At 40.6% G+C, this 17,788-nt stretch overlaps 2 protein-coding genes across 2 annotated transcripts in view; one reads left to right on the top strand and one right to left on the bottom strand.

Moving 5' to 3' along the window:
* LOC127198475 (protein NPAT) overlaps positions 1-1,669 on the bottom strand; it is a 40,861-nt gene extending 39,192 nt beyond the window's left edge. Inside the window, exon 1 of the mRNA XM_051156453.1 lies at positions 1,466-1,669. Coding sequence (XP_051012410.1) covers positions 1,466-1,646 — 181 coding nt within the window. The 5' untranslated portion in view covers positions 1,647-1,669. The remainder of the gene's footprint in view (positions 1-1,465) is intronic.
* A 237-nt stretch (positions 1,670-1,906) lies between these two features.
* The window catches only part of Atm (ATM serine/threonine kinase), a 97,672-nt gene continuing 81,790 nt past the window's right edge, over positions 1,907-17,788 (top strand). Inside the window, exons 1-9 of the mRNA XM_051156467.1 lie at positions 1,907-2,090; positions 4,746-4,847; positions 5,122-5,234; positions 7,392-7,537; positions 7,671-7,835; positions 10,882-11,047; positions 13,362-13,600; positions 15,299-15,462; positions 16,940-17,106. Coding sequence (XP_051012424.1) covers positions 4,776-4,847; positions 5,122-5,234; positions 7,392-7,537; positions 7,671-7,835; positions 10,882-11,047; positions 13,362-13,600; positions 15,299-15,462; positions 16,940-17,106 — 1,232 coding nt within the window. The 5' untranslated portion in view covers positions 1,907-2,090; positions 4,746-4,775. The remainder of the gene's footprint in view (positions 2,091-4,745; positions 4,848-5,121; positions 5,235-7,391; positions 7,538-7,670; positions 7,836-10,881; positions 11,048-13,361; positions 13,601-15,298; positions 15,463-16,939; positions 17,107-17,788) is intronic.

Below are 17,788 nucleotides of genomic sequence, written 5' to 3'. Positions count from 1 at the left end.
GTCACTTCCTTAAGGTTTTCTTAATGAGGCAGGACTTTCTCTTCAGGGGACACGCTGACAGTGTGTAGAGGCTCTCTCTTCCATTCCCCACCCCTCTTACATCTGGGAATGGTTGAGGAAGGAGGTCCTACTGGTGTCTAGGGGAGAGAAATCAGGGTTGCTGTTAACATCCCATAAAACCTGAACACAGGAAACTGCTCCTAACTATCCACTTTACATTGTTTATACTGCCAGGCTTGAGAAACCATTTTTAACACTATGATCATGGAATTTTATTTAGATCGCCAGAGTGCTACAAGTCGCAATTCTTACCTAAACAGTGTGCACAGAAAGTTTTATTAATACATACTGTGCGTCTACCGTTCACCAATTTTTGTATGAGCCTAATAAATTTAATAATTACAAGATAGCTAACTTTGAAAATCACAGGTATAAATTTAGGCTAACCACTCAATTCTGATGAAGTAGAAAAAAATTAAACATTCAAAACATTAGTTTTGGTGTTTAAATTTCTCCAAAAACGGACAGTGGGACCATTTAGGGCTCCTTAATATTTCTTGCCAATATGGACAGGACTGGGCACAAAGCAAATTTATAGTAACTGTTGTGGAAACTACGGAAGGATTCATCACACTTTTACCATTTTTTTCTAGAGATGTCGCAAACCATGTTTCAAAGTCACTGCCCAGTTTTGAGCCTGAGGGGGCTCTTGTTCCCCGCAGCACATTTCCTTTTCTTCTTTCCAAGGACAAAACAACGAAAACTGTCCTTCACATAGACAATATTCCCCGACCGACCAGTGGTCAACGAACTAGCCCTTTTCAAAAATGGAGGAAACCCCAGGGCCAGAACGTGTGCAACGAGAAGGCGGTGGTGGTATTTGCTCCAGGGCACGAAGGAGCTGCCGTTCTGAAATATGCAACCGGCGTTTCAAGCCTCTACGCTGGGTGGCCCGTGGCAAGGTTGTGTGGGACATCATCGCCCCCTGCGTCCCCAGATTCCCAGTGCTCAGAACGTCGGGCTGTAAGGGTGTATCATCGGGAAATGTCTTTCCACCAAGCTGGGCGGCCGGGGCGAGCGTTTTCCCGTCCCAGCTCTGACAAGGGGAAAGCATGAGAGAGAGGGGCACACACGCAACCCCGTCCCCCCCGCAGACGACGACACTCTTCCAGGTGTCCCCGGGGGCCCGGCTCTGCCTGGGAATCCAGGCCCCAGGTGCTTCCTTCTCCCTCCGGCCGGTCCCCCATCACGCAGCACTGGGAGAGGGGGCATCCCCACACCGAGGAGCTCCAAACGAGCCTCCGAGGGACCGAGCCGGCGAGAACTTGGACGCGAGGGGACGGACCCCTCAAAGCTTCCCCACCCCGGAGCAGCCCTCCTCTTCCCCTCCCCCCCCTCCACTCCCTCCAGGCTTTCCGTCCTCTCAGCCCGCTCCGATCACCCACCCTCCTGGGCCGCCGCTTACCCAATACCAGCCTGGCTACATCCGAGGGTAACAGCATGATCCGAGCTGCACAGGGAGCCGCCTGAAGGGACGAGACTCGACTCAGAGCAGACGCCGCTGCTGCCCCGGCGCCGCCGCATCTCCCGGTTCCACTGGCCGTACTGAACCCGCGGCAATTTGTCCCGCCTCTTTCGTTCCACATCAACCAATCGCTTCCGCCGGAGACAGAAAGGCGCCGAAATGAAACCCGCCTCCGTTCCCCCTCGGAACGATCGTCATTTCCGTCCGGGAAGGGTTGAGGCCTGAGAGGACCTCCCCGGGTGGCTTGCTGGAGGAGCATCAACTCCCTGGGCGGAGTTGCCTTGAGCGAGGTCGTTCGCCATTGGTAAGCCGCGCGCAGGCGCGTTTCCTCACACCCCGGGGAATGTTTTGAGTTGGGGGAAAACGCGTGATGCCTAGGCGCAGGCGCAGGCGCAGACCGTCCAGCGACGCTGCCAGTCTTCTTCCTTTGGTGCAGCCTAGCGGTACCAGCTGGGCGCTTTTGAACCGGAAGAGGGACGGCGTGCGTGGAAAACCAGCTGCGGGCCCCGTGCACGCGGGAAAAGGCGAAGCGACCTGGGTTTGCATTGGCAGGCAGCGTGCAACGGTAGGAGCGCCGAACGAATGCCCATCTTTCCTCGGCTTTGGTATGGCCCTAGACGCCTCTCACCCCATCTTTGCATCCTCTCCCTCTCGCCGCGAAACCGGGGTGAAATGAGCCTGAAACTTCCCCCTTTGCGCCTCTCTCTTTCCTGTCACCTTAGGGTTCTGATCTATCCTAGTAGAGTAATCTCGTACATTAGTCCCAGACCATTCCTTTATATTTAAGCTACAGGTTCGAAAATAAAGAGTAAGTTCGTAAGAGCAAGGGCTCGGAAATCACAGCCTCAGAATTCGAATTCTTAGCATGTGTATGACCTGTGCTGCTTTAAGAAGGTAAGTAGCGACCCCTAAGAGCTCATTAGAGTGTTTTAACTGCTGTCTCCTCGCCACCACCTGGTACAGATAATTAGCTACGTTTCTTTCTTTCTTTCTTTTTTTTCTTTTTTCTTTTTCTTTTTACGATTTATTTATTATTATTTATAGAGTGTTCTGCCTGCCTGCCCACTTGCAGGCCAGAAGAGGGCAACAGATCACACTATAGATGGTTGTGAGCCACCATGTGGTTGCTGGGAATGGAGCTCAGGACCTCTGGAAGAGCAGTTAGTGCTCTTAACCTCTGAGCCATCTCTCCAGCGCCTTAGCTACTTTTCAAAGCGATGATAGAAGACTACTGTGTTAGCCGAGGAAATTGAGCCTGAAAGAATAAAATTTGCTGCTAGGCCTTGGCCAGGTGTAAATTGTTCTGTGTTCTGCGAGACAGTAGCAGACCTTTCCGACAGAAGGAAACGCATGGAAAGACACAAAATGTAGAAGGTTCCCGAAGCTCCCAAAGCGAGCTTTGTTATTGAGTAATACAGATATTGGGAACTTGCAGTGTTTTTGAAGCCATAGGAAAGGGTGAGAGCAGGAAAAAGTGGAAAAAGAACCATCAAAATAGATTTATAAAGCAAACATGAGGAAAGCAGTAATAGGATGACAGCTATACTGAACATTTCCTCTGAGAGAGAGAGAGGAGAGAGAGAGAACAAACATCAACTAACTCCTTGAGGAAGGTTTAGCATTGAGATAACAGGTTTGAGGGATTAGCCAACATGTTCTAGGTTGGGTTAACTGTTAATTGGATGGACCTGAATTGGAACAATACAGCCTGACTATAGAGCCCACCGGTTTCCAACCCAGGCTTGCCATTTAAAGATACAGTTCTGCTGCCTGAGCCTCCCCCAGGCCTGGGATTGTAGTGCTGCCATACCCGGCTGAGCCCCAGGCTCTTTACCGCTAGTCCAGAATGGCATGCCAGAAGGAGGTTATTTCTGGGAAGATGAGATATAATTATTGTCAATTTTGTAAACATATAAACTTGATTGAACTCTCAAGAGGCAGATTCGATCTATTCAGGGGCTTTTGTTTAGGGAGCTTTTTCAGCTAAATGCTGAGAGCTGAGTCTTATGTTATCTGCTTTAATAGCTACTCAATGGTTTGTTTTTTGTTTGTTTTTGATAAAGGGTTTCTCTGTGTAGCCCTGGTGGTCCTGGAACTCACTCTGTAGACCAGGCTGGCCTCTGACTCAGAAATCCACCTGCCTCTGCCTCCTGAGTGCTGGGATTAAAGGCGTGGGCCACCATTTCACTGCCAGTTGTGTTTGTGTTTCTAACCTGGTACATTTCACAAATTTGTGCGTTATCTCTGTACAGTTGTTCCAGTCTAGTGTCTGTGCTGTGAAAGCTAGCACAAGTCTGGCTGCTTTCAGTTCTGTTTCGGGGCCTTTTGGCTCCTCCAGTCTCCTTCCCTAAAATGTTCATCCTTGAGTTCTTCCTGTAGTCGGCGCCAGCTCCTTCAGATCTTGAGTTCACTTAGACCTCCTTTGAACATGTTCATGCCAGTCTATCTAAAATAACAAACCTGTAATTTTTTTTTTTTTTTTAACATGAGCTTCTGTCAATTTGGCATTGCTCTCACGGAGGGAGACCTTAAACTGTAGACGCTCCTTTCTCACCCTCTCCTTGGTTGTAGGATTACACACAGAGTGCTTTCACACTCTCTTCTTTTCTTTCTTTCTCTCTCTCTCCTACTGTATTTTTATTTCCTTTGAGGCATATATTACAGTTTGGAACTGTGCATTAGTACTTTTATCGCCATCAGTCTCCCCAGATGTTTCCCAAGAGGGTAGGCTTTGTATCAGTAGAGTCCTCTTATTTTCTAGCTGTCCCTAACATGCCTAATCTGATACACTGTAGATGTGAAACTCATATTATTGGCTGATTTCGATGAATGCTTTATTTTTAATAGAGATAACGGTGAACTGTTTCTTTTTTCTTATTTTCCCAAAGAATACTTTATCCTGCTATGCAGAGCCCACATTTGAGAATTAGAGCATGATTTTGATGTATTTTTAGGAAAATGCTCTATAGAAATGTTAAGAGAAAGTGTTGTGTCTTTGATCCCGTGTGCCCCTGGATGTTCAGTAGTTAGGGTTAAATGTATAGCTAATGTCTAAAATAGTTGCATATAGATTTAAAGTGCAGCTTACTGTACTTGAAATGTTTAGTATGTTTAGATGTTTTATTATGTTTAAATGTTTAGTATGCTTAAGGTAGTAAGGCAGTCCTCAGCACCAAAAGATAAATGAAGGTAATTGTGTGTGTTTACTTTTTTTTAACAGGTGGGAATGTAAGCTCCGAAATCTTAAACCATGAGTCTAGCACTTAATGATCTGCTCATTTGCTGCCGGCAGTTAGAACATGATAGAGCCACAGAACGAAGGGTAACATGCTATTTGAAGTTGTTTTTCTTGAAAAAAAAAATGTGGGAGGGGGCTGGAGAGATGGCTCAGCAGTTAAGAGCACTCACTGGCTGCTCTTCCAGAGGACGCCGGTTCAATTCCCAGCACTGACACGGCAGCTCACAACTGTCTGTAACTCCAGTTCCAGGGGATCTGACACCCCCTCACATATGCATGCAAACAACAATGCCTATTTTAAAAAAAAGGGTGATAGGTAACATAATATGTTATTATTATATTTGTTCTTCATTTTCAGAAAGAAGTGGAGAAATTTAAGCGCCTGATTCAGGATCCTGAAACAGTTCAAAATTTAGATAGGCATTCAGATTCCAAACAAGGAAAATATTTGAATTGGGATGCTGTTTTCAGGTATCCACTTTGAATGCTTTACTTTCTTTTTTCTGTTTTGTGATGCCATTATATTGTTTAATTTTGTTCATTGTATATCACTGTGTACTGTATAGGAAGTTGACAATTACCTACAGGATAGTTTTAAGAGTTCATATAGAGCATTGAAAGTTTTACATCTTTTTTTTTTTTTCCAGCAAAATGTCTTTGCTTTAGACATATGTCAGGTAAGATCAAGAAAGAGGCTGGGATTCCTGTACTGCTTGCTCTAGGCTGAGGCAGGGGGTTCATAAGTTCCAGGCCAGCCTAGTTTTCATAGTAAGTTCCAGTCTTACCTGGTCTGTATAGTGAGACTGTCTCAAACAAAACAGAAGATGAAGAATTCTGTTCATTTTGATTAGTTTGTAAGGATTTGTTTCAAATTAGATTTATAAGTAAGTTACAGTAGCTGGGCTGTGGTGGCACATGTTTTTAATCCCAGTACTCGGGAGGCAGAGGCAGGCAAGGCTCTGAATTCTAGGTACACCTGGCCTACAAGTTTCCAGGGTTACAGCCAGGGTTAACAGAGGGACCCTGTCTCAAAGAACAACAGCAGTAACAAAAATTATAATATATCATTATCATTTTGATTATAACTGACATGTGTTAAATTATACTAAAGCGAGTAAGATAAATATTGGCATGCTTTCAGATTAAAGGAGTTTTAAAAACTTTTTTTGTGGCAGAGTTGATAGTTTTTATATTGAAACTTCATTTTCAACCATAAGTTCATTTATTACTTGGAACAGATTTTTTTTTTTTTTTTTTTTTTTAGTTTTTCGAGACAGTATTTCTCTGTGTTACCCTTGGCTGTCCTGGACTCACTTTGTAGCTGGCTTTCAAACTCACAGTGATCTGCCTGCCTCTGCCTCCCGAGTGCTGGCATTAAAGGCGTGCGCCACTGTGCCCAGTCTTCTTGGAACAGATATTATAAGACTTTTGGGGGAAAATATAAAAGTATTTTTTTGTGTATATGTGTGCATATGGGTGTGGATGTGTGGGTGGATGTCTTTGTCAAGTGTGTGCAGGCAGGTTTCTAGGAGTCCAACAGTGGGCATTGGATATCCTTAAGCTAGAGTTATAGGAGGTTGTAAGCTGCCTGGAATGGGTGCTGGCAACTGAACACTGGAACTTCGGAGGAGCAGTGAGGAAGGACCCTTATCCACTGAGCCATCTCTTCATGCCCCCCAAACATTTTTTAAGTTTGTATGGACTACTAAAAGTATTAAATCTGAAGCTGGTATGGTGGCATACACCTGTAATCGTCGCTCTTGGGAAATTGAAAGAGGAAGATAATGCCTTCAGTTCATTACAAATAAGCAAAATAGCCATGGTGGTGTAGGCCTGTAATCCTAGCACTTGGGAGGCAGAGGCAGGAGGATCTCTTGAATTTGAGGTCAGTCTGGTCTATAAAGAGAGTCCAGGGCAGCCAGGGCCCTGTGTAACAGAAACACTGTCTTGAAAAACCAAAAAAATCCAAAAAACCAAATAAGAAAAATAAATAATTGCAGTATACATTATTGAGTTGTCTTAGCATATCTACAGATAAATTTTTGGGCCCGAGTGTGGGTTGGTTTTTGAAGACAGGGTTTCTCTGTGTAGGGATTGCTGTCCTGAATTCTGTAGACCAGGGTGACCTCTTGAGTGCTGGGATTAAAGATGTGCACCACCACTGCCCAGGTGATAAGTTTGATAGTAAACTGTTTAACATTCTAAATGCATATGACATGAAAAAATGCATGCTTTTCTCTTTGAGCATTCAGCTTATTTTCAGCATTATAGATACAGTGATTATCTCTTTTTATAAGCTGATTAGATAGGCGAGATTTGCATCCATCCTGGCCAGCCTTCAGTGTCTGCTGGGCAGCCTTCATTTAAAGACTAGAAATGCAGCAATGCAGCTCATAATGTAAGGAGCACTGATCATCCTCAGCAGCATTCTGAGCAAGCAGCTAAGTTACAGAAAACTACACAGGTTACAGATCAAGAGCTTTGCAGGCAAGGCGACTTTGGAAAAGAGATTGTTTCATTTGGCCGGCACAACAGTGTGGTTTAAATGATGCTTTTGTGGAAGATATATAGGAGTTTTTGAAATGATAAAATTACAAGCACTAATGAGGATATGGCTTTTTCTTGAAGGTTTTTGCAGAAGTATATCCAAAAAGAAACAGAATGTCTGAGAACAGCAAAATCAAATGTGTCAGCCTCCACACAAACCTCCAGACAGAAAAAGATGCAAGAGATCAGCAGCCTGGTCAGATACTTCATCAAATGTGCAAATAAAAGTAAGTAAATTATGTACTACACGCAGCTGCTTCAGAAGTTACTATAGCACAGATTTTGATCTTAATGCCACTCCAAGGATTCCTTGTTTTTAAGATCTATGCATTTTCACTTTTTCATTTTAATTTTAAATAGGAGCACCCAGGCTAAAATGTCAAGACCTCTTGAATTATGTCATGGAGACAGTGAAAGATTCATCTCATGGTATAACTTATGGAGCTGACTGTAGCAACATACTACTTAAGGACATTCTTTCCGTGAGAAAATACTGGTGTGAAATATCTCAGCAACAGTGGCTAGGTATGTTTTGAAGCCTGATGATTTTTTTTTTTCTTACCAAGTGAAATTTCAACAGTAAAAGCAGTCTATATCCCAACGTGACTCATACTTTTAACATAATCAACTGACAGTTTCAGATCCTCAATTATCTTCCTTTTTAAGATAACATCTTGCTATGTATCCTGTTCTGGCTTGAGCTTGCAATCCTCCTACCTTGCTTATGTCTTAATTTTCATTTATTAAGTAACTTTTTAAAAAGGTTATTTATTTTGTATATGATAGTGTGCCTACATGTGTCCAGTGAGCCAGAAGAGGGCACCAGATGTCATTATAAGATTGTGAGCCACCATGTGGTTACCGGGAATTGAACTCAGGACCTCTGGAAGAGCAGATGGTACTCTTAACCGTTGAGCCATCTCTCCAGCTCCTTATTATGCACTTTTAAAATTATTAAGTCACATTGTTTATAGTAGGTGTTTACCAGTAGAACTGGAATTACAGATTTCAAAGATTACTGCTCTGTTTTTACCTATTCAGCAGTCATAACTTTAAAAAAAGTCAATTAAAAATGACAATGCCTTTGGGCCCAGGGGTCCCACTCAAACTAAGGCACCAGCCAAGGACAATACAGGCGGTAAACTTTAAACCCCTACCCAGATCTAGCCAATGGTCAGAACATTCTCCACAGCTGAGTGGAGAGTGGGATATGACTTTCTCACGTACTCTGGTGCCTCACATTTGACCATGTCCCCTGGAGGGGGAGACCTGGTGGCACTCAGAGGAAGGACAGCAGGTAGCCAAGAAGAGACTTGATACCCTATGAGCGTATACAGGGGGAGGAAGTCCCCCTCAGGAACAGTCATAGGGGAGGGGAAGAAAGGGGAAAATGGGAGGATACAAGGGATGGGATAACCATTGAGATGTAACAAGAATAAATTAATAAAAAAAAAATCACAATGCCATTTGTTATATTTATGCTTGTGTACAATGTGTGCACAGAACAGTGGTACCTCAAGTGAACCATAAATAAAGGAGAAAACCAATAGAGAAATGTCACAGAAGTTGAAAGCAAGAGTTCTTAGTTCAAAAGAATGCGGTAGATGCCTTTTTTTTTTTTTTAATATTTATTTTTATTTTATGTCCATTGGTGTTTTGCCTGCATGTATGTCTGTGTGAGTGTGTCAGATCTTGGAGTTCCAGACAGTTGTAAGCTGCCATGTGGGTGCTGGTAATTGAATCCGGGTCTCTGGAGCAGTCAGTGCTCTTAGCTACTTCACCATCTCTCCTGCCCCGTGGTGGATACCTTAAATTCACAGAAATGAAGTGCAAAAGTATTTATTGCATTAGATAACTGAAGAGGTAATGAAAAATCAAATACACTAGAATATCTTTTATGATTGACTTACTAGACATGCAAAGTGCTGTTTTTGTAAATTTTTATTTCCAGTGCTACGATACCAAATTGTTTTTTATTCCTGGTATTCTTGTTTTAACACTTGAGAGAGTTGTAATTAAACTCTGACCCCAAGTCACTGATCACACAAGTACTTCAGCCACAGTTGAGGCCTCACCAGAGTCACGCCTGTTTCTACAGCATTTCAGCATTGTATCGCAGTCAGGGCCACTAAACAAAACACATCCAGATCTGAGTGGCTTATACCATTCACTACCGTTGGCAAGTGACAGGGTTCTTCATGTATAATGTCTCAAGAAATTTACATTTGATATTTGAGTTTCTACTTTTCAACTCAAGAAACATTTTTCTCATATGTAATTTTAGTACTCATGAAGAAAGTACACACATCTGTATGCATGTATTGCACCAGTTTTTAAGAAGCAGGGTTCTACTTTTCTGAGACTTCTTGAAGTGTCTTGTGCCATCTTTTATAGCCTCTCTCTAGGGAGTATGATGGAGTCTGTGAAATTATAGGTCGTTTCTCTCCAGTAACACGTGCCTTGAAGTCTGCTTTAATGAGAAGCTATTGTAGTGTTGGCTTTTCCTATTTCATCTTGCCTTATCTGTCAATAAAAGAAAATTGTTGAAAAGGATTCCTCCTCTTCAGTATGTGTTCATGAACATCTTTACCGTTGTGTAGGTATTTCTTGCACTGAAAAGATGTTGACATAATTGGTATAATTTTATGAACTCTTATTACATAGTATGATTAAGAATTAATTTCTTAAAATGTTTGAGTATTGGCCTTATATCTTGTTTGATACCCAATTTAGGCCATTTATCTATTTCTGCAGAATCATGACATAAGTGATTGAAAAGGAAGATACAAATACTTGATATCCACCGCCCCCCTTTTCTTTTAGACTGATGTTTCTTTATCTACTAATGGGAATAAAGTATTAAGCCACGAGTTTAATTCTCAATAGATTTTACTTTCTGCATGTGTCTGGTGTAGCGATACTGACTTCTGGTTTTAGTCTACATTCTTCAAGAATGTATTGTATGGTGAATAACCTGGGAGGTAGGATCATTGGCTTCTTTCACACAAACGATGCTTTTACTTTTAGCCTCCTTATTTATAAAAGGGCTGTTGTTTTCACTTGGGTCTACATCTCTCTTCATGATGCTGCTGAGGTTGGGGAACTATCGCAAAGATGGGAGTAGTCTGCTGCCTGTAAGTCCTGTGAGGAAGCAAGACTCTCAAGTCCTTGACTAAAATTCATGAAACCGTCATGCTCTTTGTTATGTTACAAGCAGAGTGAACTATGAAGCCATTTGTGAAGGGCAGTACTTTCTAGACCTATCTTAAAAAGCAGCATTGATAGGACCCAACACTCAGTCATGACTTCGTTAGTGGTAGATAAAAGCCTAGGCACAGAGAAGTGAGGCAGCTTACCTAAGGTCTGGCTGTTCAAACAGACACCCTCACACTGCACTACCCATGTTCCTAGTTCAAGGATGTTATGTAAACATTGATGGACTCTGTTAAACTCAAGGTTATCATTTAATACTTTTATCAATGGAGAATCATGTCATATTTAAACAGAATTGTGATGTTGAACATACTTGATTTTTCAAATACTTAGCTAATATTTTTTTTCCAATTTTTAGAATTGTTTTCTGTGTACTTCAGGCTGTATCTCAAACCATCACAAGACATTAATAGAGTCTTAGTGGCTAGAATAATTCATGCTGTCACCAGAGGCTGTTGTTCACAGACGAATGGATTACCTTCAAAGTTTCTGGATTTTTTTTCCAAGGCTATTCAGTCTGCAAGGTAATCTAGTCACTTTGTTTCCTTTTGTACCAAACTACATTAGCTCTTCTTGCCATGAACATGTTGTAGGTTTAAGTACTAAGTATGCTACCTTTCAACAGTGCTTTCTCACTCAGATGCTCAAATTTGTGGTGTGAAATGTGATTATTCAGTATAGGTATACAGTATGTAACCATCAAATTGGGATATTTTTATTTTCTTGAATATTAAGTTTTCATTAGTGCATAATACTATAGGTATTCCAATGTTTCACTGTGATACTTCATTTTTATATGCAACTTGATCCCTATTTCCCATCCTATATGAAAAACTAAAACCAAAACTTAAAAAAAAAAAAAAAAAAAACCCAAAAAACCCATAAAACAGACCAAAGATTTGCAGCTTAGACAGACACTTGAGGAAAGCAAACAGATGAAACAGTTTAAGACTTTGATATAAGGAGCTGAGCAGATGACTTAGTGGGACAAACAGTGCGTGTGCAAGCAAGAGGACCTGAGTTTGGATCTTTAGCAGCCAGATCAAATAAATAACTCAGTGTAACTGGGCAAACTTTCTTTTTAAGCCCAAAAGGAAAGCCCATAAGTAGTTTATTGTCTTCAAGACACTACAGTGTAGGCTCCTCTTCCATAGAACAGGCTGAAGGGAGGAGACCGTCATCCAGATGTGTGCTGCTCACTTGTCGTTTGCCTGTGTGACTGGATTCTTCCTCTTGGACTGCTCAAACCCTAGTTCCCCCATATGTAGATCAGAGAAAACACCACAAATGGCGCCACGCAGCACATTGGGTGCCTTTGCTGAAGCAGTTAGGGAACGTGTGCTGCTCAAAGGGTGACAAGCTGTAGGATCACATGCCGTATTTGCGTCCGGTTCCCAAACTTGCAGCCCACGGTGGCTGCGGCCAGCTTCCCTAGGCAAACTCTCAGTACCAACACTCTCAGTTGGTGTTGAAAACAGAACTGAGAGTTATTGGGGTTTGCTTAGTATCAGGTGGAGTAGGAGACCCTGTTCCAAGGGAATAGTGTGGAGAGAAGTTAGGGGCCCCACATCCACCTTCAGGCCTCCGCATGCATGCATGAGTGTACCTGCATGCACACACACACACACTAATTTTTTAAAGGATAAAAGCAGTAATCTTTTGGAGTAAGCCTCCAAAACAAAAAAAGACAAATGGGATTATATAAACTGCAGCTTCTTCACAGAAAGGAAGTGCTGCGCAGAGTGAAGAGGCAGCTTTGTAAATAAACGGGAGAGGCTTTGCACACTGCTGTTCTCACTAGAGACTTAGGGTCCAGATTACAGAACACTTTTATGAAACTCAGTAACACAAATCATGTTACTTGGGAAGATGGATGGAGGATGAATTTGATCAAGGTGCACTGTATGAAATTCTCAAAGAATTGATAAAAATCAGTGTGTTAATTAAAAAGTTTTAAATTCCTTTATGGAAAAAAAAAAATAGGCGAAGGACTGGGTGTAGTGGTGTGCTTTTGTAGTTCCCATACCCTGAAATAGGGTGATTGTGAGTTTATGGCCACCTTGGTCTGCATCATGAGACGTAGATGGGGAAAGTGGAATAATTATGCAGTCAGTTAATTTGTGAAGAACGAGTTCACCTCATTAGCTATCAGAGATATGCAAGCCCAACCACAGTGAGGTAAAGTGGAACTGTAGTTAAAAGAGCTTTGCTACTAAAAATAAGAAAATGGCAAATGTTGTCAACAGTTTGGAGAAAAGCTAACTCACTGCATTGGGCGAGTGTAAAGTACTGTCTTTACAAAGGAACCGTTGACTCATAATAGAACCAGTAGTTTCTCAAGGGATCAGCCAGATCCAAATTTCCTTAATTTGTGAACACCAAATGACACTCAGTGTGAGCTCTGGGGTTTTTCTCATCTGATAACAAGGAAAGTTGGCTATCACTTAAGTACTATAATTTCTTTTTCTCCATTATAGATGTAGTATGTCAAGAATAAAATAGTTAAATATTTTAGAAGCATCAGTGCACATTTGTATGGCATTATCCATTTTATGTTAAAGCCTTTATAACCTGTTGGTACACAAATAAAACGGTGTGTATTTTTAGACAGTGGTTTACTAGCAGAGAGATTTAACAGGACAGGTTTCTTCACCCTAAATGAGAATCAGAGTTCTTGTTACTGGTTAATACTGTTGTGTTGGCTTTTGTTTGTTTGTTTTTTTTTTCATTTTTATTTTCTGAGGAGATTTGAACCCAGGATATGATACTGTTTGAAAATTAGATTTTATTCTTTAGAATGTGTCTGTTACACTGAGTTGGCTTTATCTTCTGTTACAGACAAGAGAAGAGCTCTCCCGGCTTAAGTCATATCTTAGCAGCCCTTATCACTTTCCTCAAGACTTTGGCTGTCAACTCCCGAAAACGGGTGTGTGAACTAGGAGATGACATTCTTCCTACCTTACTGTATATTTGGACTCAACATAGACTCAACGATTCTTTAAAAGAAGTAATTATTGAACTAATTCAGGTGCAGATCTATATCCATCATCCACAAGGAGCCAAAGATCCTGAAAAAGGTATAAAGAGAATTTTTCCTGGCTTGAATTTGCTTCATTAAAATATAAGAGGCCTAAATATGGCATCAGCGTTCTGTAGGTGAATGAAGTTTCTCTGGTTAATAGTGTAATTAGTCTGAGACTGTTTTTCATGCATTTTTAAAAACAATTTGAATCAGTGGCAGTAAGTTATAGTTATAGTAAGTTATAGTTATAGTGGCAGTAAGTTATCAGTGGCAGTAAACCTTTCCATTCTTCAATAAAGTATGATGATGAAAAAAAGTAAGAGGCATTTCGTCTAGAAGCCATTTATCCATCACTACTTCAGTATTAAGAAGTGCCATAGGCTATAGAGCAAAGGAATTTAAGAGAAAGCAGGAACTTGTTTATCTACATGGTGCTTCTTATTTCTGATAGAAGATAAAATAGCTAAACTAAAAGTAGCCAAGGCAATTATTGAGTTTCGAATAGGGCTATGTGCTTAAGCCTTTGCAAAGACACTTGAGGTAGAATGGGGCAGGACATTGGCTGCACCTTGTGCCTCATTGTTACACCAATCTCATTTTTTGAGGGGAGCAAAAAAGAAAGAAAACACTGGTAATGAGTCTCTTCTCCCCATGATTGTTTTGCATTCCTTTTTTTCCCCAGGAGTATTACTTTTCCTTCTTTAAGTACTGGGTTGAATGACAGTTGACCTAAATGAACTCGCATGGCTTGTCTCTGATTACCTTTAGGCTTGTGCTAGCCTTTACACTAGTTTATCTTGAGTAATAATGATGATTTTGTTAAGATGGCCTGGTACATTAAATAACAACAGCTGGAATAGAGAATAACTGTTGTAGCCACTTCTTATTTCAGTAGGGATATGTATGAGCTTTTTTAGTGTATATATTTAGATTTGTATAGCCCATAAAACTACCATAAGTCTTGTTTTTTTCACCTTTCATTCTGTTCTAAACAGGATAAAAATCAGGCTGGTTAAGAGGTGATATAATGTGTATTTATGGTGAATTGAACTTTTAACAGGATGATGACGGTGCCAGAAAAATACACATACTAATTTTATTTATTTTTAATGGTACCTTGATGGTGAGAATTAATAGATATAATATTGCAGGAGGCTCAGACAGTTGGAAGATTATGTTTACCAGATTCTGTAGACTCCAGTTCAGTATTTATTTATTTTGGCTTTTTCGAGACAGGCTTTCTCTGGGTTGCTCTGGTTTTTCCAGAACTCTCTTTATAGACCAGGCTGGCCTCAGACTTACAGAGATCTGCATGCCTCTCCCCTTCTGAGCACTAAAATTAAAGCTATGCACCACCATGCCCCTCCTTCCAGTGCAGTATTTTTAAGAGGGACTTAAATTGACTGGAGTGTGACTTGATGGTGAGAAAGCTGCTGTAGCTGGAGAGCACCCTATGAGGACTAGTATACAGAAGCTGGTCCTAAGGTGGGAGAAGAGGAAGCATCATCGAACATTAGAGAAGGGAAGATTTTACATGAGAATATGTGAGGACATTTAGTTACCTCGTTATGAAGTAGAAACCATTAGCAAATAGAGTTTTCAAGGATACTGCCCAAAGGGCCATTAGTAGACCAATGATAGGCATTGAACTAGGCATCCAATATTGAAGTTGGGCCTAAGAAGTTGGGTCATTTTGAAAGCTGGCAGTACAGATGGAATTTGCATATCAATGCGCTGTGTTTCTGGGTTACAGGTGCTTATGAATCAATGAAATGGAAAAGTATCTTGTACAACTTATATGACCTGCTGGTGAATGAGATAAGTCATATCGGAAGTAGAGGAAAATATTCTTCAGGGTCTCGTAATATTGCAGCCAAGGAAAATTTGATTGACTTGATGGCAGATATCTGTCACCAGGTATAGTAGGTGTTGTCACATTTGAAGTTTCCTGTTACTTTTCTTTCTGCTGGACGTTTATACCTTGCCTTATCACAAGAAGCCTATCAAATTATTCTATATGCATAACTAATTTTTTTCACATTATGTGTATTTGAAATTAACCCTTTTAATTGAAAGATAATTTGGACTTGTGTCTAGAGCTAGTGATGACAGTCATCTACAGGGAAGGTAAATGTATCCTAATTTAAAAAAATAAAATAAAATTAGCCAAGTAATATTACATTAAAATGTATCGGTTCGGCCTAAGTTTGCTAAATAAAGACACAGAGTCTACAGTGTACTTTTAGGCTGTCAGCTCTACGCTGGGCAGAAACTATACTAATACAAATCTATTCCTAAACTATGGTAAACAAACTACTCTAAACTGATATATAATACATATACCCCAAGCATTTGCCACTGAGATGCTCCTCAGCTATTCTCCCCTTCATCTTCCTCCCAGTCCACAATCTCTCCCTCAACTCCCAAACTTGCTGTTTGTCTCCCAGCAAGCCCGCCTTCCATTTCTGAACTTCTGCCCAGCTGATTGGCTAAACAGTGCTTTCTTGACAGTTGATCCATCCACTCAGCATTCCTCTACAAAGTAATGGTTGGGCACTCCTTTAATCCCAGCACTCAGGAAGCAGAGACAGGCAGATCTGTGTGAGTTCGAGGCCATCTTGGTCTACAGACCTAGATTCAGGACATCCAAGGATACACAAAGAAACCTGTCTCAAAAAAAAAAAAAAAAAAAAAAAAATTAGTATTCATGTAGCACAAAATTCACTGGTAATATTTACAATAATTATAATCATTGGTTTGTTTCTGAAACTATCATGAAAATCTATCCAAAGCCTTTTGCATCCCCAAAAGAAACTTCAGAACTACTAACTTTCAGTTACATTTATTTGTTTCTTTTCACCACCAATCTACTTCTGTTATCTGTGAATGATTTGTCTGTCTTGGACATTTCATAGGAATAGAATTGTATGTATGTGGACTTTTGTGCCTGGCTTCTTTCACATAGTGTAATATTTCCATTGGGTACCATAAATCAGTATTTTATTCCTTCTTATAACTGAAAAATAATTATATGGGTACAGCACATTTGTCTACCCATTCGCCAGCATATGTACTACCTTGTGTGTCATAAGTAAAACTCTTCTTCCCACGAATTTGGTTGACATCCCGGTAGCAATTTTGCTCTCTTAATTGTTAATGGTAAATTAAAATTTTAATGCTGTTGAAAATACACCACTTGCAGTTTTGGTAAATGTCCCCAGGAAATAAAGCTAGTATCCTACTTGCAAATATTTGCTAAGAATGTCATTATTGCTATGCAAAATATTTACCTCTTAATATGTTTATATATTTTGATAACTTAATACATAATAATTATGATTCTCTGTATTTTCATTTAAGAAGAAATTGTATAAATGTATTTTTTATTTTTCAGCTTTTTAACACAGATACCAGATCTGTGGAGATTTCTCAATCATATACCACACAAAGAGAATCCACTGATGACAGTGTACCTTGCAAAAAAAGAAAAATAGAAATAGGCTGGGAAGTGATAAAAGATTATCTTCAGAAGTCACAGAATGATTTTGATCTTGTGCCTTGGTAAAATGTTGTATTTTTCTCATTCAATGTCATTTTATGTCATTTTTTTCCCCAGAAAGCTTCCCTTGACTAGAACTGTTATTTGTGTAGCAAAGTGGAGTGTGGCTGCTATATCGTATCGAGATAGTCACTGAAGGCTCACCTGCTGTGCTGGACAAGGCAGCCGCTTTGACATGTAGACACAGCAGAGGAGAGCCGGGCTGTGCGAGGCCATCAGACATTTCTGCCTTAGGGGTTCACTGAGTTGTAAACCTCATCAACAGGAGAAGTTTTTCCAGTGCAAATTACCTTCATGTAGTCTTGGATTAGCAGGGAATTAAAGAACATTCAGGAATCACAGAGTAATTTTGATCTTTGCCACAGTAGTAGGGTTTTGTTTTGGGGGGATTTTCTTTTCCTAACTCTTTTATTTTCATTCGTATTTAAATGTGCACGACTCTAAAATCACAGATTAGCTCTGATAAGGATCATTAAACTATATCCAGCAGGCCTGTTTGCTTTGTTGAAAGGGACCAACTCTAGAAATGTCCTAGAAAGAGGCAGGCTGTGAGTTCAAGGACAGCCAAAGTTACACAGAGAAACCCTGTACCAAAAAAAAAAAAAAAAAAAGGAAGAAATGTTAAGCAGCATGCCTGAAGATACTAAGAAACCTACAGGTTTTTGTTTTTCGATTTTGTGTGTG

The sequence above is a fragment of the Acomys russatus genome, chromosome 14 (genome assembly GCF_903995435.1).
Source record: "Acomys russatus chromosome 14, mAcoRus1.1, whole genome shotgun sequence".
Taxonomy (NCBI): domain Eukaryota; kingdom Metazoa; phylum Chordata; class Mammalia; order Rodentia; family Muridae; genus Acomys; species Acomys russatus.
This window is presented reverse-complemented; position numbering and strand designations above follow the sequence as displayed.